This window comes from Solanum dulcamara, chromosome 9 (genome assembly GCF_947179165.1).
Source record: "Solanum dulcamara chromosome 9, daSolDulc1.2, whole genome shotgun sequence".
Classification (NCBI taxonomy): domain Eukaryota; kingdom Viridiplantae; phylum Streptophyta; class Magnoliopsida; order Solanales; family Solanaceae; genus Solanum; species Solanum dulcamara.
In genome coordinates this window covers 19,951,478-19,971,010 of record NC_077245.1, presented here as the reverse complement: position 1 = coordinate 19,971,010, position 19,533 = coordinate 19,951,478, and the positions used below count along the sequence as shown (strand labels likewise).

General features: G+C 33.6%; 2 protein-coding genes across 2 annotated transcripts; both read left to right on the top strand.

Annotated features, from left to right (window-relative positions):
* The first annotated feature begins 1,644 nt into the window (after nt 1–1,644).
* Nucleotides 1,645–2,067, top strand: LOC129902557 (uncharacterized). The gene is made up of 2 exons (XM_055977873.1): nt 1,645–1,805; nt 1,904–2,067. The coding sequence occupies exons 1-2, from the start codon at nt 1,645–1,647 to the stop codon at nt 2,016–2,018; spliced, it is 276 nt and encodes a 91-aa protein (XP_055833848.1). The 3' UTR covers nt 2,019–2,067.
* Nucleotides 2,068–3,470: 1,403 nt separating this feature from the next.
* On the top strand, nt 3,471–12,360 carry LOC129904361 (uncharacterized). Its single transcript, XM_055979925.1, has 4 exons — nt 3,471–3,795; nt 3,991–4,078; nt 11,267–11,419; nt 12,079–12,360. The coding sequence occupies exons 1-4, from the start codon at nt 3,663–3,665 to the stop codon at nt 12,113–12,115; spliced, it is 411 nt and encodes a 136-aa protein (XP_055835900.1). The 5' UTR covers nt 3,471–3,662; the 3' UTR covers nt 12,116–12,360.
* Nucleotides 12,361–19,533: the final 7,173 nt, after the last annotated feature.

Sequence of the window (19,533 nt, the reverse complement as noted above, 5' to 3'; positions counted from 1 at the left end):
TGGTGAGGTTAATCAAAATTTTCAAGCAATGCATGTGAAGAAAAAGGGCGATAGAAGTAAGAAAAAAAATAACTGAGTTAAGTTATAAATCTAAATCGCAAAGAAAATGAGTTGATGTTGCATCAACATCTAAGAAAGTTGTTGACAGTGATGATGATTTTGAGGATTTACCTCCTCAATTTCAGTCAAAGAAAGTTAGACCTACTATTGCTCAGGAGAAGAATCCAAAAATTCGAAATCGATTATGCAAAAATACAATTCTGTCGGAGAGTCTATATCCGATATGTCATTCTACCAACACATTATTTAACTGATAGCATTTTTAATTTATTTATGTGTATTTTCTTAGTTTGTTATTGTTTCGAACTTGTGTGCTAGATGTTAAAGAAAAAAAATTGTGTATTTGATACTTTTATTATAGTCTAAATTTATTTGCTCAAGTTTATTATATCAGTGATTGTTGAGAGTTTTGCCAGGAATTGTTAGATATTTTGTATTGCAATTTATTTATTTTTTTAAATAAATAAATATAAATGAATTAAACTTTGAACTAAAATGTATTACACATACATTAAAATTGAATTAGAAGAGAAAATAAAATCTGTAGTTAATTGAAAAAAGTTTTTTCAGTGATCTGTACACCACAAAAATGAATTAAACTTTGAACTAAAATGTGTATTACACACATATTAAAGTTGAATTAGAAGAGAATTAGAGACGAATGAAACCTATAGCTAATGAAAAAAGTCTTCAGTGATCTGTACACTACAAAAATGAATTAAACTTTGAATTAAAATGTATATTACACACACATTAAAGTTGAATTAGAAGAGAATTAGAGACATTGATCTATAAAGAACAAAAGTAATTTTTTTTGTGTATTTTATACTTTCATTATAGCCTATTTTATTTTAATTTGTGTATTATACTTATGTAGTCTTGACTGTGTAGGCATTTGTTCCGCATTAAACAAATTCTAACTATCTTGATGTTTTGAAATTAGGTTGTTGTATCTTCCTACATTTTTCTGTGTACCAATTTCTATCTTTTCTATGTTATGATACAATCACTAAATTCTAACAAATATTAAGATGATTTCTGGATAAACTATGTCTTATCCTTGATTGATGAATGCTAATATTATTATTTGGTTGTTTGCTTGGTGAGATTTGTATGAAGTTGGATAGTAATTACCTGTTTCTCTGGCTGAATGTGCTTAGTTTCTTGGTTAAAGGCAATTTTTTTTCTTATTATCTTTTTTTTCCATAAAATGATTGGGTTGGATATTTTCGTTTTGATAGATATATTGGTAGGTTAGATTAGAACCAGATTAGAAGCATGTCCTGGACAGAACTTTATAACATGTCTATACTTTTATTGAACTAATCAAGAAATAATATTCTAAACTTTAGTTAAGAGTGTAAGGAAGAAACCAAGGAAGAGTAAGAAAGATTTAGGGCCGACAGGCCTATTTAGAATAGATTCCCAGCGATCTTCAAGTCAACAACAGAGGCGAAAACTTGCTCTTCTTCATAGTCATAGTTGGGTAGAGGGGGGGGGGGGAATTATTGAAAGGTCTTTGAAGGTGTATGATTCATTTCCGGCTAGAGGGGGACGAATTTTCTGACTCAAAACGTTGCTGGCATGATTTCATCGGTTTTACCACACTACTTGAGTGTGGTCAAGTTCTATGATAAGCGTCCTGAATTGAAGGAATCACCTAAATACAATGAAAAAAATAAGTTTGAGCTCATTGAATCTAAGTTCATAACTGAAGGGATTCCTAGACAACAAGAAGATTCATTGTAAGTTTAATTGTTTATCAAATAAATATTATCTTTTGTATTGGTCTTAGTAAACTCAATAATATTTTTATAATGATTTTATATTTTAAATTTTGTAGGGACTGTGGAGTTTTTGTGGCTGCATTTGCAGAGTTAGTGAGCAATGACCAGGATATTGCAAATCAACAACTAAGTGCAGACAGTCTGCGAAAGAGGTTCGGGACTCTACTATGAGAATATGCAGTGAAGAAGCAAAAGAGTAACCTTCAAAGTGAAGACGAAAGACCACATAAATAAATAAATATAGTTATATTAGTTAAAATGTCTATGGAAATTATATTGTCTAAAAATATTTTATAGCTGATGTATTAGTTAGGTTTTGAAGATTGTTTTCAGTAGTATCTTTTTTAAGATGATTTTTGTTCATGTAAAATGCACTTTTAATATAATTTTTTGTTCATGTAAAATATATCTTCTTCTTTTTTTATAATGCAATACATAACTACGTTAATGTTAAAGTATTTCAGTAGTGTTATCAAACTGAAACCTGCATTATGAATTAAACTTGAATGAAAAATGAATTAAACTTGAATGAAAAATGACTTACATACATATTAAAGTTTATAATGCAATACATAACTATTTTTTTAAGATGATTTTTGTTCATGTAAAATACACTTTTAATATAGTTTTTTGTTCATGTAAAATATATCTTCTTCTTTTTTTATAATGCAATACATAGCTACGCTAATGTTAAAGTATTTCAGTAGTGTTATCAAACAAAAATCTGTATTATGAATTAAACTTGAATGAAAAATGAATTACATACATATTAAAGTTGAATTAGAAGAGAATTCGATACGAATGAAAAGTGTAGCTAATGAAAAAGACTTCAGTGATCTATAAAAACACAAAATTGAATTAAATTTGAACTAAAAATGAATTACATACACACTAAAGTTGAATTAGAAGAGAATTAGACACGAATGAAAACTGTAGCTATTGAAAAAGCCTTCAGTAATCAATAGAACACAAAAATGAATTAGATTTGAACTAAAAATGAATTACATACACACTAAAGTTGAATTAGAAGAGAATTAACTATTGAAAAAGCCTCCAGTATTCCAGGTGCTTTCATCTGGAAGGGGATTCAAGTGAAACTGGTATGCAATCTAATTCAAACAATTAAACATTCAACCATTCAAACCTTTAAGTAATCACAGATCTCTACTCAGAAATCACAATATTCTTCAATTGATTCAAATCTGCATTCACCTAAATTTTGTCATTCTTCTGCAATAACCACCGAATACACATCACTTAATTTCAAAATTGGAGTATTAATGTTGTAGAAAGTCGTGGTTGAGAAGCTATGAAGGTAAGTATTGTCCTAATTTTGGAGAAAATTATGGGTAAGGAGATTGGAGAGAATATTGGTGTAGCAAATTTGGAGAGAAATAGGGAAAGAGAAAATAGTGGGTGAGAGTTTTAGAAGAGTAAGGACCGTACTTAATTTAATTCAAATAATTTGCTATATATAGTTAAAATAATTATGTTGCTCTATGTGATAAATATTTTTTGAATATTATAGATTTAGGTGATTTTCCTATTTTTTTTTATCTACTTTTATAATAGCAAGTCGATATATGCATTGTTTGAATATAGAGTTTCATAACTTAACTTTGCTTAATCAATATGTAATTTTTACTTCATTAATAATAGTAAATTATATTAATCTTAAAAATTTTGTGTGAAAAGCATTAAGAAGAAAGATACAACTACTGGAAGAGTGACATTGAAGAACAGGACACCTCACGAATCTGAAGAAACCTAATCTTGTCAAAGAGTATTTTTCTATCAGTTTCCTTTGTTAATCTAATGGATTTTTCAGAGCTATGGGCAATATTTGGACCTGGGGTTTCCGGCGCTGTCTTCGGCGCCGGATGGTGGTTCTGGGTTGACGCCGTCGTTTGTAGTTCCGTCAAAATCTCTTTCCTTCATTATCTCCCAGGTACTTATATATATGGGTGCGTGTAAGATTGTTGAATTTTCTTGGTTATTGATGTACAGGGTTTTACTAAGATTGTTGATATATAGGGTTTTACTAAGATTGTTGAATTTTTACTTGGTTCTTGACATGTAGGTTTTTGGATATGATTCTTGATTTTTGATTAAGGTTCTTGTTTTCTTCATCGGAATATTGTAGGTATATTTGCATCTTTGGCTGCTTTGATGTTTAATTGCGTCAGAAAAGAGGACATTGACTACTCTCCTTATGATGATGGAGAGTGGAGGTATGAGAAAAATGCACACTACTTGAATAAACTCGTTTGTTTGTTGAGAATTGGACTAAAATTTGTTCAAAGATCGACCCCCTTTTTCTGGGTGTTGATGTTTCATTGGCTAGAACATCAGTCTTTCTAGCTTCTTGACTAGTAATTTGTATGTCTTGATCTGATTGTTTTGCCTGAGATTGAGATTACAGAAAGTAATTTTCTATTCATGATTACCAATTGTATACCTGTAGTTTAATTACACAACAGTGATGTAATTAACTCAATCAAGTGCAACAAGAAAAAAGAAATTGAGAAAATGATTGGCTCAATAGAATTTGACAAGCACATCTGCGAGCAATGGCAATCAAGGTTAATTTGAGTCTTGGAGAAGGTTCTAGTAGTCGCACTGGACTCTTACTGCTCATGCTAGATCATCGGAGGATGACGAAGATGAACCATTAATTGAGTCCCATGAAACTTCACCAGTCAGATACTATAGCAGTTGTACTGTCTAAGGAGATCCTACTAGCTGCAGAAATATAACATCGAGATTACACATGATGAGTGGATTCAAGAGATACTATCCAATAGGACTACTGAGGCAGACACTAAAATGGTAACTGCATCACAACAGATTGAGTAGGATGTCTTGCCGATGTTTATTCCTTCACCACTGTATATTGAAGTTTGGGAAAAAAAATACCTTTGCGAAGGAGTCGATTGCAGAAAACGTGTCATGCTTTCTGATGGGTTTACCGCCTTAGTGTTTGTATCGATAGTCATGCTAGGTAGTATCTCTTGAATTTGCGCATCCTGTGTAATCTTCACAACGGATGGATCTCCTTAAACTGCTCAACTGTTATATCCGTGGATGAAGTTTCATAGGACGCCATAATTGGGCCATCAACACCACCTTCCAATGGTCTACCTTGAACTGTAAGAGTACTGTTCTAGCATGAGTACTAAAACTTTCTCCAAAACCTGAGTTGCCCTAAGGGATGCCAATATAGTATGCAAGCTATCCAAATCATTGTCATTAAAAGCCATTCGTCGTATCTTAAAGCAATGTGAAATGATCATCATCTTATGAGTGAAGTCATGTGCTTTAAGTAATGATGCGCTAAGTGATCGTAATGAGAAGCGACAGTCTTTTGAATATCACCTTTGAGGAGTTGGGTCTATATCGACATTTATTTTATGTTGAATGTTGAAATTAGTTCCTTTATTTGCAAGTTGTACATGATATCTCTCTTTCCTATACATATAAATGTGGTGAAAAGAATAGATGCATTTAGAAGGAACTTCTTTTGGCAAGGAGATAGTGATAAAAAGGAAAATCCATCTGATTTAATCGGGAACACTCACAGCTAGTAAGAAGAATGGGGGCTTGGAATTAGCCATTAGGAACTTAAGAATGCAAAATCAAAGTTTACTGATGAAATGACTATGGAGATTTGCAACAGAAGGAGAGGCTATTTGGAAAGATGTAATCTAGGCTAAATATGGGATGAAAGGAATATGAATAACAGATGTTGTTCAATAGTCCTTATGGGAGGTAATTGCTAGAAGATTTCCTTATGGAAAGACAACTGGCTAGGCAAAGGTGCCTTGAAAGAACTCTTTTCTGGTATTCATACTTTATGCCTGCAACAAGAAGCAATAGTGGGGCAAGTATGGGCAAAACAGTGGCTGGAATCTCAGTTTCAGAAGGCAACTCAATGATTGGGTGATTGTAAGACTAACAAAATTTTAAAACATACTGGAGCAATTCAAAGCAGTAACTACTAACTTTAGGTATACATGCTATGTTCAAGCTTCATATACTCCATGAACAAAAGGAAGTAAACAAATGATGCGTGCAGTCAGAATCACGGCACTAGGTTATTCTTTGTCATAAACGAAGCATAAAAGCAATTCCAGGTGAATATAGCGTCCTTTGAAATTTGAAATTTATGCTAGCAGGCAATGGAATTGTAATGCTCACCACCAAAAAGTCAAACTAGGTAATAAATATGGATTCAACCGGAGGGCATAAAACTCTCTTTTTTCTCAATGGCATAACATTTATTTGTTCCATTGCCTTCATAGTTGTGAAAATAAATAAAAATCAAGTACTGAAACACAAAACACTAAAGCTTCCGTTTTCGAAAATTTCCAGTTGAATTTTTTCAGTTTTTTCATGTGTGGAAATGTAAACCAACACCAAACAGAATTAAATTCAGTTTGGTCAAATCAGTTCAAGGCTCATCCTTTTGAAGTTGATCTTCAAGCCAAAAGTATGCTCAGCGCACTTCTTCTGAAAAGATTGGAGGGATTGAGATGTAGCTTCCTTTGGAAAGGAATTAAACAATCTAATTCTTTTTGCCTTGTGAATGGAAAGAAGTCACTCGAGAAAAAAGGAAAGGTGGTCTTGGTATTAAGAACTCAAAGAGACATAACAATAGGATGTTAATGAAATGTCATTGGAGATTCAACAAGGAGGTAGATGCACTTTGGAGGAGGGTTTTGGTGGAAAAATTCACACTTGAGATTCCCTGGATTACGAAAATATCAACAATACTTCATGGTACTGGACTAAGGAAGCATATCTGAGGCTACTGGAACAAATTCAAGTCGCATATGGGCTTAAGTCTTGGTAATATGAGGAAAATTAGGTTTTGGGAACACGTATGGTTGGGTCACGCCCCTCTGAAAGACCAATTAATGGACATCGTCAACTTATCTTCTCAATAAAAGGGAGAAATTGCGATATTTTGTTCAACACAAAGATGGAATCTTTTTCTAAGAAGAAATATTAATGATTGGGAAGTAGAAACACTTTGCGAATTACTTCAGTTTCTTAAGCAGCCATCAGTTGAAAAAGCCATCACCAGGGACTCTTTTTAGTTAGAGATTGTTAACACATGCTAGATTCTAGCATCGATAGGGTCTTATGGCCTTGGGATAAGATTTGGATAAATAAAGCACCTTTGAAGGCCTCTTATTTCTCTTGGATAGTAGCTAAGGAGGCTTGCCTCATACAGTCGACCCTGCAAAAGAGAAAGATTCAACTGTGCCGCAGATGTCCACTGTGTGAAGAGTACCCGAAAGAAGTTCACCTCTTCCTGCATTGTAGGATCACGAGCCAGCTATGGAACATTTTTTTTGTAATTTTAGACATAAGTTGGACCATGCCTTATTCCATGATTGAGCTTTTGCAAGGTTGGAACAGGAGGGGCTTAGGAAGAAATCTCTGCAAACTTGGAACAACATTCCTCAGGTCATTTGGTGGACTATCTAGCTCGAAAGAAGCAATATAATCTTTGAAGGCAAAAAGAGTAACATGCAAAACCTTAAATAGATTTGTCTTTTTTTTGGTGGCTTTTTTGTTGCAATCTGGTTATTTTACCTGATGTAGATGGAATGTTAAGATACAATAGAGAAATTGCACAACCTGTAATTATGCCTATTGCACTGGCTTAGTGCACAAATTTATAAAAAGCTTTAAGTACTTATCAAAAAGAAAAGAAGAGCAAGATGAGAAGGTTTATCAAAGAAGGGAATTTCACACAGGATAAACTTCAAAGAAGGGGATTTCAATCGTGTTCTAGATGCTTTTTGTGTGGAGCTGCTAGGGAAAATAATAGTCACTTATTCATCCATTTTCCTGTTACTGGACAGTTATGGCAACTATTCTTGAACTTGGTAGGAATGCCAGCAACAAGTGTTGATTTGCTGAAATGTTGGAATCAGAATGATGGGGCAGTTAGTCAGAAAAATTGGTGGAAACTTGTCCCTGCTTGCATAAGGTGGACCATTTGGAAGGAGAAGAACTATAGGGCTTTTGAAGACAAATACAATTTTGTGGAGAAAATCTAGATGATTTGTATATTTTTGTTTTATTTTGGTGTAAAGAAAGCTATGCTGAGGAGGCTGAACACTTGTTGATATGTTGTGATCCTTGTGAAGCAGTAGGCTAAACTTGGTTGGGATTTTGTTGAGTCTTTTTGCACTGTTATGGTGCAACTTTAATATATATAAAAGTCGTTACCAGTTTTAAAATAAAATGTTTATCAAGGATGGAGTCATGGAACTTTATAAGTCCTACTTCTCCGGGTCTTCTTTGAGACTAGAAGTTTGTTGACAAACTTATCCGCTGCACACAATAAAATGGAACATTTGCTCAAAAGGTCAGGGATGTGAACATTATAAAGTTTTATGGCAACATTCAATACCTCAATAAAAATGATCAGTTGAAGATGAGGCAGGTGGAGTGGAGCATGGAGGTTGATATCAACCCAAGCAAGATCAATGAGCACTTTCACAATCCAGGCCTCAACAAAGAAGATTTTGATGAATTTCGAAATGAACCTGATTATGAAGTTGTTCATGCCCCGATATGTGATCTGATGCAAGAACTTATACGGCAAGCGAACACTTCAAGAGAGAACATGGCACACTAGTAGGACAGTTCATGACAAAGAGGACACAAGTTAACTTTGATTGGGTATCTTCTAGACTTATGCCTTGTTTGTATGAGACTAATGTTCCTTGAGATAAAGTCCTCCCGACTTATGCCACGGAAGACATGGACATTCATGTGGAGAAGACCATCCAAGGAAGTGAAAGCAAACCCCCCACTGTTGGAGAGCTGTCAGAGCCTGCCACATCAGATGAAAGATTTTATTGATAGTAAAATTTGTCAAGCACAAATATTGTAAGCAAAGGCTCTTAAGACTATTTGGATCATTGCTTTCTAAAGTGAAAGAAAAAAACCATAAAGTCCATGGGGCTAGAAGTAAAAAGCACAAAGTGAAGCACAAGTTTCTTTGAAGTGAAGCGCACATTGTTTTTTGAGAAGGTAACATGTTTGGTTTATATATATATATATATATATATATATATATATATATATATATATATATATATATATATATAAAATAAACCCAGAAAACCAGAGTAATCACCCATATTTACATAGCAAAATACATGGGGACTTCCAATCTATGTTCTCACAAGGAATCTAAGGCATCAAAAATAGCTTCACAATCTTCTAACTACGGTTGTTTACACCAAAAATAGAAACGAACTAGACAATTCATCTTCAACTTTTGTATAGAGCTACATTTGTCCTTTTTTTGAACTGGTAACAAAACAATTTGTATTAAATCCCGTAGTTAGATGGTACTGAAAAAACCATATTAACAAAAGAAGAAAAGAAACACAAAATACAAATTTGAGATTGTAATCCTAAACAGACTCTAAAACATCTAGCATTGTTTCAGTGTCTTTCTGAATGAGCCTTTGTACAACAAATAAAGAATAACAATATACTGTTAAGCTTGATCTTCTGCACATTGCTACTCCTATCTTCAAAACATCTGCCATTTCTTTCTTCCAGACGGTCCACCAAATATATGCTGGGATAATTCTCCATTTGTCCAAGAGACGCCTTTGAGATTGATAAAGATCTTCCACAGCTGGTCAATGACTATTTAGTATATGCAAAGATGACTAATTGTCTCAGCCTCACCATCACATAAATAACATCTTGAGCATAGGGATATTCCCCTCTTTGATAGATTTCCCCAAGTGAAGCAGGTCCCTTTTAAATGTACTTTAACTTTCCAAATGTGCTTCCATGGTCAGGTAGTGGTCCGTGGCTAGGCTTAATTTGGACTATTGTACCCCTCCCTCAACTTGTAAATACCTTTGCTATGTCCATTCCACCATAAACAGTCCACTCCACTTTGTGGCCCTTGAAAAGTTTCCAAAAACATGTAAAAAGTAGATAACCTTGGAATTTCCCAATCATTCAAATGTCTTTTGAGGATCAAATTCCGTCCTTGATGAGTCTACATCTCAGATATTGTCTTGTGTTGATGTTGGGCCGCAGAAAACAATTCAAGAAATAACTCTTGTAACCCCGTCTGTCCAAAAATGAGTCTTGTTGCTATTGTGAACCTTGTTAGTAGACTAACTTTTAAGCAAAAGCCAGTACGACCTAATAGATCTCCATAAGGTACACCATAAGGTTTAGTAACTTTTTTAGAAACCCAATTATCCAGCTCCCCATACTTGGCTTAAATAACACTACTCCAAAAAGCTTGGGGCTCCTAAGAGCATCTCCACAACTATTTCACCTTAAGAGCTTTGCTCTGGTTCTTGCGATTCTTGATGCCCATCCTACCTTGACTTTTACTTCTGATAAGATTTTTCCTTTTTGATTAAATGAAAACCTTTTTTCTCCTTTCTCCTTATTACCTAGCCAAAGAAAAGTTATCCTGATTTTATCCTTGGTTTTATCCATCCTATGCACAACAGTCTGGGGGATATGCAAAAGAGACATCGTATAAGTTGTAAAGCATCTAAGACAGAAGTTATCAGGGTGAGTCTACCTCCCAATGACAAATATTTTGACTTTTATCCGGAGAGCTACATTTGTCTTCAAAACACCTTTGATTTCTTTTTCTTCTAATTGTCCACCAAATACAAGCAGGGACAATCCGCCATCTCTCTTTCTTACAGGATAATCTACCCTCATTATTCCAACTAGCCAAAGCTTCAATTCTTCTTCTTGACATAGCCCACCTAGCCAAAACTTTAATACAGTTATTTTTTTTTTGGCTAACAACCATGTGAAACATGCAAACTTTATATGGGATTTTGACTCCATATCATCTTCCATGACCAGCAACAAATCTGGTTATTTGAGGTGTTAAATTCACCATTAGCTGACTTCACAGAAAACTGGCCTTATTTATTTCCTGTCCACTTAATATAATCTTCATTTGTTGTAGTAATCCTATAATTTCATGGGCATGAGTCATGGTTTTGGGTAGAGACGCTTTTTGTGAGGTTTTGTTGCTTCTTTTGAGCAATTTGATTTTGGTTGCCTGGTCTTATCATCTGAAGGGTTTGTTGTCAAGCTCTAAGTAGTTATTCATTCTCTTGGAATGAACAGAATGATGCTTGATCACCATAATTTGCATTTGTTGTCACTTGTGAAAGAGCTCTGGAATCCTTTCATGTTTTTTCCTCCCTGTCCGAGGCATAATGATAGTTATTACTGGTTATGTATTGCTGTTATCTTTGAGCCATCCTTGCACATGTTATTTCTTTTAATAGATATATGCTTCTTGGTTGTCAAAAAATTATAAATTTCTGATTCTATTTGCTTTTCCTCGTCACATTGAATTGCTCACTGTTTCAATGTTGACAATGCAGGTTGAAGCTGTGGCTATTTATTGCATATGTTGTATCCTTTGTGTCTTTGGCTGCATCAGTTGGGCTATTGATACAAGATGCACTAGGAAAATCTGGTCCTTCTGCTTGGACAGGAGTTGCAGGTGTTCTGCAGTGTGTGTTCGTCTTAATCAGGTAATTTGTTTTATATTTATTAGGTTTTGCTGCCTTAAAGAACCTTAGATGTCATGGGGGAAGGGTGATTGTTGCATAAAGGTTTTTTGCTTCTTCAAAGGTAATTTTTATGCACTATTTTTTAGTTGAGCTTTATTGTTCATCCACCTGTTCTGTCTGACTTCTCCTCTCTTCCGCCCCTCGTTGTTTACATTTATTTTTGGCCACAATGGTGCTGGAATAGAAAGCAATGGTTTTGAACCTGTCTCACCAAGAATATCAGAGTAAAGTAGGTTGGCTAGGTGCTTTCAGTGTAATGCACCTCTCTTCTCCATTGTTGCTACTGAAGTGGAATGCTTGAATTGAAATTCTAAGTTGCTTTCTACTTTTCTTGTCCCATTTAACAAACAATACGCCACACATTCTCCGATTTGTACATGGAAAAAGAATACATCACATCTATGTTGTGTTCAGTTGTGTGATTGTGTCATGTAGCTCTGCTGGTAAGCCTGCTTTCTAGCTTGTGGACTCGTGCACATCCACATCTTTCACAGACATTATGAGAAAAAAGAGAGCATGCTTCTGTTCCTTTTGAACTGTGGTTTGGATGTCAACTTTAATATTTACTTTTTCACATGTTTGGATGTCAACTTTAATATTTACTTTTTCACATATTTCAGCGGGCTGGTCTATTGGACATCACATTCAGAATCTTGAGAGGACACTTAATGGGGTCTTACTCGATCCATTCTGTCAAGTAAGAGTTACAGTTGTATAAATGTGTGTTGGTTGTGCAGTGAGGCTAAGCACCAAATATTGGATTCTCATCCCTTCTTTCTACATACGATACTAACTTTAAATTTCATTGGAAAGCTCAAGGAAATATGTCTTGAAGTGGTTTGTTTCAAAAGACTGGTTATTATAGCTTTTACTTGAAGCATTTCATGCACTGTTTCATTCAACACTTCAGGGGCTGCAACGAAAGGACAGTTTCGTAATGTTTTGTGACTTCAGACGTATCTTCCATTCATGTTCAAACGTCTTTCAAGATATCGAAATGGGTTTTGAACTTGCCACGAGTAAAAGATTTAGCTTCACTGGAATTTCAATATTCAGTTGAAGTACACTATACAGTTGCAGTAAACTGTATACTATAAGATAATACTGTTGCAGGATCATGAGCAAAGATGATTGGCATTAATCAAGAGAAAGGTATACAAAATATGATATAAATAGTTCGAGCCACACTGCAATTTTTTCATCATCCCATTTTCTAAAACAGAAGCTTTGACACAAAACTTGATGAATCGTTCTTTTAGTTATTACTGCTAATTTTTACCTTATAAATTTAATATACGCATTTGTAATTACCAAACATGCACTTAGCTTGTGAACCAGACTCCTATGGAAGTTAGTATTATTTCATATCAATTGCAGGTTGGATAGAATATGAGTGGGTTGAAAACGAATTAGATAAAAATGAATAAATATTTGACTCATATTTAATATGATATGAATAAAAAATAGGTCAAGTGACATTAAAGGGAAAATTACGCGGATAGTTAAATATTTACTAGTTAATTAGCTAATATAGCTATAGTTTGAATTAATTATGGCTTGCGGTAAACATCTAGTTGTAATTATAATTTGAGTTTTGTATAATTCACACGATTATACAGTTGAGTTTTGTATAATTCGCGCGATTTATACAAACGTTGTGCGCGAATTGAATTGTATAATGAAATATGCAAATACAATAAATTGTATAGCGAATTATACAAACGTTGTGCATGAATTGTATAGTGAAATATACAAATGTTATACAAAAACTGCGAATTGTATAAAAAATTATACAAATGTATACAAATGTTGCATGAATTATACAAACGCTGCTATAACTATAGCTACGATTTGTAATTAACAAACTATAGCTATGGAACATAATTAATGTATTTATGAGTGGCTATATGCGAAAATTCTCCTACATTAAATGCTTAATACATTGAGGGCTCATTTGTTTTCACTAAGATTATGACGTTTGAATTTGAATGCACATCTGAATATTAAGATTTAGAGCTTTGAATTTGAATACACATTTGAATATTAAGAGGTTGCATTAAGATTTGAATATTAAATAGTTAAGATTGTTTGTTTTCTCAATATGTGAATGTATAAAATTTATTTTTGTTTAAAATATAATCCTTCTGTCCCTTTTTATTTGCCAAATTTTGACTTGACACACCTATTAAGAAAACATTGATTGGTATAGTGAGTTTATAATTTTACCCCTATTAATTGATATAATTTTAAACATATTTATTCACTATATTTTTCAAAGACACTAATTCAATGTTAATAAATTGAGGGTATAATAGAAAGAAAAAAATTATCCTTTCTTGATTTGTCAAAATTGACAAATCAAAAGGAAAATCAAATCAAATTAGAAAATATTTAACAAGTAAATAGGGACAAAGGGAGTAATAAATATAAAATTTAAATAAAATACTAAATTAATTTAAATATTATATCTATAAAATATTTTAATTTTTTTTTAAATGACAATTAGTGGTGATGTTGACTAATGGTGTTGACTAATGATGATGGTTGTGGCTATTATCTTACAGTATATTAGTTGGTAGTAGTGATTAATCACGGTTGATAGTGGTGACAACTGGTAATGAGTAGAGAAATGATACTGATACCTAATGGCTGTGGTGAAAGATAATGATGGTTAGCGATAATTAATATTGACTAATGGTGGTAATTATCAATAGTGAATAGTGAATGTGATAATCATTGGTGGTGATGATTGCAAATAATTTCTAATGACGATGACAATTGATTTTGGTGATTGATTGGTGGTTGTGATTGGGTTGAGGATAGTCATTGACTCATTGTGGATGGTAGGTGGTGGTGATTTGCGGTGGTGGTAGTTTTGACTGAAATAGTGGTTGTGGGTGGTGGGTGAAAATAGATGTAGTAGTGATGAATTGTCATCTTCATATAAATTTTTAAATAGACATCTTAATGATATTAATACTTGGTCATAAATGTTAATCATTAAGATATATTTAGAATTTCAACTCATTAATTGCTAATAAAATAAGGAAAACAAATGCGCTTAATGATTAAGATTCAGACCTTGAAAATAAATTTAATGACTGAGATTTGAATGATTAAGATTAAGACGTGCATTAAGTGCAAACAAATAAGGCCTCAATGGGATTTCCACTAAGTACGTTATTGTTGTAGTTGGAAAGGGCCTGCAATTTCTTGAATTAGCAAGTCACTAAAGTCTTAGTGTATTTATCAAAATTTGGTCAAGGATCACACTAATTTAAGTAAATTAACCACTTTAACAGGCATTTTCAAAGTGATAATATTTTATATATATGTATATATAAAAAAATTAAATGAAAAGCCACTTTTATTTTTCTAATCTAATAGATATTTGGAGTCAAAGTTGCCTCTTTTGGAAACTCTCATCGGGTCGTCTTTGCATCATGTATTAAATCAAGGAGTATACGATTTATAAAAGGGCCCAGGGACAAATATATCATTCGTTTAAAACGTGGTGTATATATATAATATATTTGTCATTTAATAAATGATATATATATCCTCGCCATCTAACAAACGATGCATATTTACCTTTTTTTGTTAACAAACTAAATTAAAAAAAATCCTAAACCTAATTTTTTAATCTAAAAAATGTCACAACATTAAAAATTATATATCTCACTCATTTTTTTACCCCTCTAGACCCGATTCTACCAAAACAAATCAATCTGTCTTTTGTTTAGGCCTGACTCAAACTCATTTTAAGACTGAATAAAAAAGAGTATTTTTTTTCCATATGGATTGGGTCTGGAGGGTAATAAAAAGGGTAAATTAAACAAAATATCTATAGAGTTAAATTTCTCACACAAAAATAGCCCACTTAAAAGAATAAGCCCTTTGTTATGGAAAATGACCATTCGACCCTTTTTTTTCTCCCCCAAAAAATGGTAGCCATGACAGACGCCTGCTTCTTCTTCGTCCTCCCTTCTGCTTCAGCTTCATCTTCTTCGTCCTCCATTCTTCCTTCCTTTTTCTTCTTTGTCCTTTTTTTTTTAAAAAAATTTCGACGTACTGCAAACGTGAATCGTTATAAGAGAATTACATATCAAAAGACTCAAAACATCGAAAGGATTTCATATCTAAAATTAGAAACGTTTTAAAGGTGATTTTGAGTTGATTGGGATTGCATAGTTAGTCTATACTTCATGTATAGTTAAACTATATTAATCTTTTTGAATGTATTATAATATATAGTCAGTGTATAACTCATGTATATGTAAGTTATATTGTACAATAAGTGTATATTTTCAATGACTTTTGGCAAGCTATATTGTATATATTTGAAACTAGCTAGCCCAAATAAAAATGAGTGAGGTACAATAACAACATATCTAGTAAAATTCCATAAGTGAGGTCTGGAATAAAATGAGTGAGGTAATCTTTAAAAATCACGTGACATTTTTTGCAATTTAAAATAATTTTTTTAATTAAGTAAATATGTGACTGTTAACGAAAAGGGTAAATATGCACCATTTATTAGATGTCAGGGCATATATGCACCACTTTTATAACGAGAAATTACATTTCTTCTTAGGAGGAATGCCTACCTCTGTATTGTTGACTCTAAGTGTTCAATCAAGGTGGATGCGCGAACACGTGCACGCTCATCGAGCGGACTAAATAAGAAACTTAGTACATGAACGGCTATAATCTACGAAATTGCGAGTCTGTTTATTAGCTCTTATTTGTGGTGCACAATTTCCTGGAATGTAGGTAGTGGTTATGATCGATTCCCGAATACATGCAGCTAGGGGGATTCGATCGGGTGTTCATAATCTGGAGTAGGATTCAAACCTTTGCATGCCGGAAGATTTTGACATCATAATCTTTTTTTGTTTTATTTTTTCATCGGGCTTGGGGTCGCTTTTCTTTAGGACTTTAGTCCGTAACAAGATTTTGAAAGATATGGCACTCAAAGTTGTAGAGCTGGTCGTTTTTCATATCGAGCCATTAAAGCAGCGCATCGTGCTATAATCGGACACTTCCATCGTTCTATTTCGCCTGGTTTCATTCGATTTGTTGTGGATTGAATGATAAAAAAACCAACAAGCTACGAAAAATGAACGAATTGTTGACAGGTGCACCATCCGTCAATCCAATCTACCATATAGATAGAAGAGAAAGCAAAAATTCTTTTTTTTTTTCTGAAGCTTGACTTTACTCTATAGGGTCTTCTCTAATAGGGAAAAGCCTTCCATTTTCGGAATCTGGCCCAGTTAATTAATTGAGTTTTAGAGAACACGGTCCAAGACGAAGTTGGTTGTGGTCCTCACTGCCATTGAAGCAATTCCAATCAACCGATTCATTGAGTAACTTTTGGGTAAACTATTAAACTAATAAGAGCTGTATCGTCTAACTTCATTCAAAATTGGGACGAGTTGGAAGAGGAATTCCTAATTCTTACACGGATGAGAATGATCACACTACATTTAAGAAACTAGAACGCCTTCAATCACTTTCTGCATTCGCTAGTTCGGCATTCTCGATCTTCTTTTCTACAGTCACTCTAAATCACAATGTTGTGAGGAATATTTACCTCTGTTCTCTTTATAAAATTATATGAGTATACAATCTATAAAATAAAATAAAAATTATAAAATAACATATTGAAATTGTAAAAATATAAATAAAAAAATATAAGTTCTTAAAAATGATTAATGTTAACCATATTTATCTAAATCTAAAGGAAATAAATCCTACCATATAAAAATCCTCCCCATATATAATATAAACAATGAGAAGATAAATTAAAAATAAAACACTGATGAAAAATATAAATCCAACAACACATACTCAATCACGATTTTAATCAACTCAAAGCTCTTCCTTCGCGTCTTACAAATTAATTTAAATACCAATATTTGGAGTCTGCTGCTCATTTCTAAAATTGTAAGTTGGCACAATTATAGCTGAATTGAACGTTTATTACAAATTATAACTCAAATATTAGTATAATTAATATAAAATAATCTAAATTTTTTACCTCATTTAAAATAACAATTAAGTAATGAACTATTATCATAATTAAAAAAAAAATTCTTAACTTCGATTTATATCAGAGCTTGTCACCCATCTTTTTTTTCATTTTTAAAAGTGTCTCCCTATCAATTTTTTTTTAAAATATTCAACCACCACATTGTATAGTATATAAATATGGACATTTTTTTTAAATATAAAATAAAAATCAACGATGTCTTGCATTTAAACAGTTTTCTCTCTCTCTCTCTATATATAATAGTTCTGAATAATTAATGCAAAATTTCTCGGCAATTCATGCAAGAAACAAATATAGCCAAACTTTTACAACGGTCATTGGTTACAACGATCTGATTTTTCACAGAATTGGCTTTTTTATATTAATTTTATATTTCTATAATAACAATCTATCTATAACAATAATAATTCTAACCACTTTACAATGTAAAAGCAGATGGTTAATTGTCTCTGTAACCTGCTAAAAAAAATGGCATCTTGGGCGCATCTGTATTCCCCTCTTCATTAGATTCTCTTGTGTAAGTACATCTCTTTCACCACCAACCAAGGAAAACTGCCACTTCATATGGTATTTTAACCTTCCATATAAGCTTCCAAGGCAGAACGTTAACTTGGGATTCCATCTGATTCATATCTCTATATGCAAAACTAACAGTGAATAATCCTTTGCTATGACATTTCCATTTAAGAGTGCCTTCTCCTTCCTTGAATCCTAAGAACTATCAAGTGTTCCATAAAATTCAGCCAATCTCTCCACCTCCCAGTCTTGTATCAGTCTTCTTGAAGTAAGGTTCCATCCATGTTCAGACCAAACTTCATAAAGAGGAGACTCTTGCTGTTGGTTCAGGTGATGAATATCTGGGAACAAGAGCTTGAGACTTCCATTCCCTAACCAGTTATCTTCCCAAAACCTGATCTTCCTCCCATTGTTCAAATTACATTTTGGAGAATCTCTTAACTTTAGAAAACCCCCAGGTTTTCTTAGTATTGAAATTGAAATGGGCTTAGACAATGGATATAGAGGACTCATATAGCTGGCACCGACTATTATATGATTGAGTCGAAATTGGTCGATTAGATAATACCCTGAAGAGAAGCTCGACTTAGACAACAAAATTGGTCTTCCATATCCGTTCTGATACTGGAGTGTTAAATTTTAGTTTTTTCTCTTGGACACAGTTCTTTCTTTCTTTTCCGGCGACCATACGCCGGTCTTCTTCTCCCTTTTCCGGCGAACACAAGAAACTCCGGTCTTCTTCTGCTTCTTTCTTTCTTTTCCGGCGAACGCAAGAACAGCTCTAAAACATTTTGTTTCTGCCGGCGACCAAGAAACAAGATCTGTCCAGATCTGCCCGCAGAAACTCCCAGCAATATCCGGCGACGGCCAGTATTTTTCGGCGACCTCCGACGTTACAGCTTTCTCCGGGCCAGATCTGTTCAGATTTGGCCTAGATCTATTGATTTCTGGCGTCGTCTCGCAGTTTTCCATTTTTCGGCGTGAATAGTGTTTTTGGTGTGAACAATGTTTTTGGCGTGAACAGTGTTTCCAGCGTAAATCAGGTTCGTTTCAACTGGAGTTGGTACCTCCAATTTACCTATATTTTTGATCATACACTTATCGTTGCATTTTGCTAACTTTAGATTTTTGAATAATTTATTAATTCCTACGTATTTTCGTGGCTTTAGATAGTGATGGTAGACTAAGGTCATGTTCTTGTTCAGGGACAGGGGCGAGAACGAGGGTAAGGAGGGGTAAGTGGGTTAAATGAGCGTCTAGACTGAGAGTTGGTTTTTGGAACATTGGTACGTTAACAGGCAAATCCATAGAGCTAGTTAAGATTCTAAAGAAGAGAAATATTAATATAGCTTGTGTCCAAGAGACCAAATGGGTAGGTTCTAAAGCTAGGGAGGTAGACGGGTATAAGCTTTGGTTCTCAGGTAGATCGAAATATAGGAATGGGGTAGGCATTTTAGTAGACAATGATCTAAGCGATCAGGTGGTGGAGGTTAGGAGAGTCAAC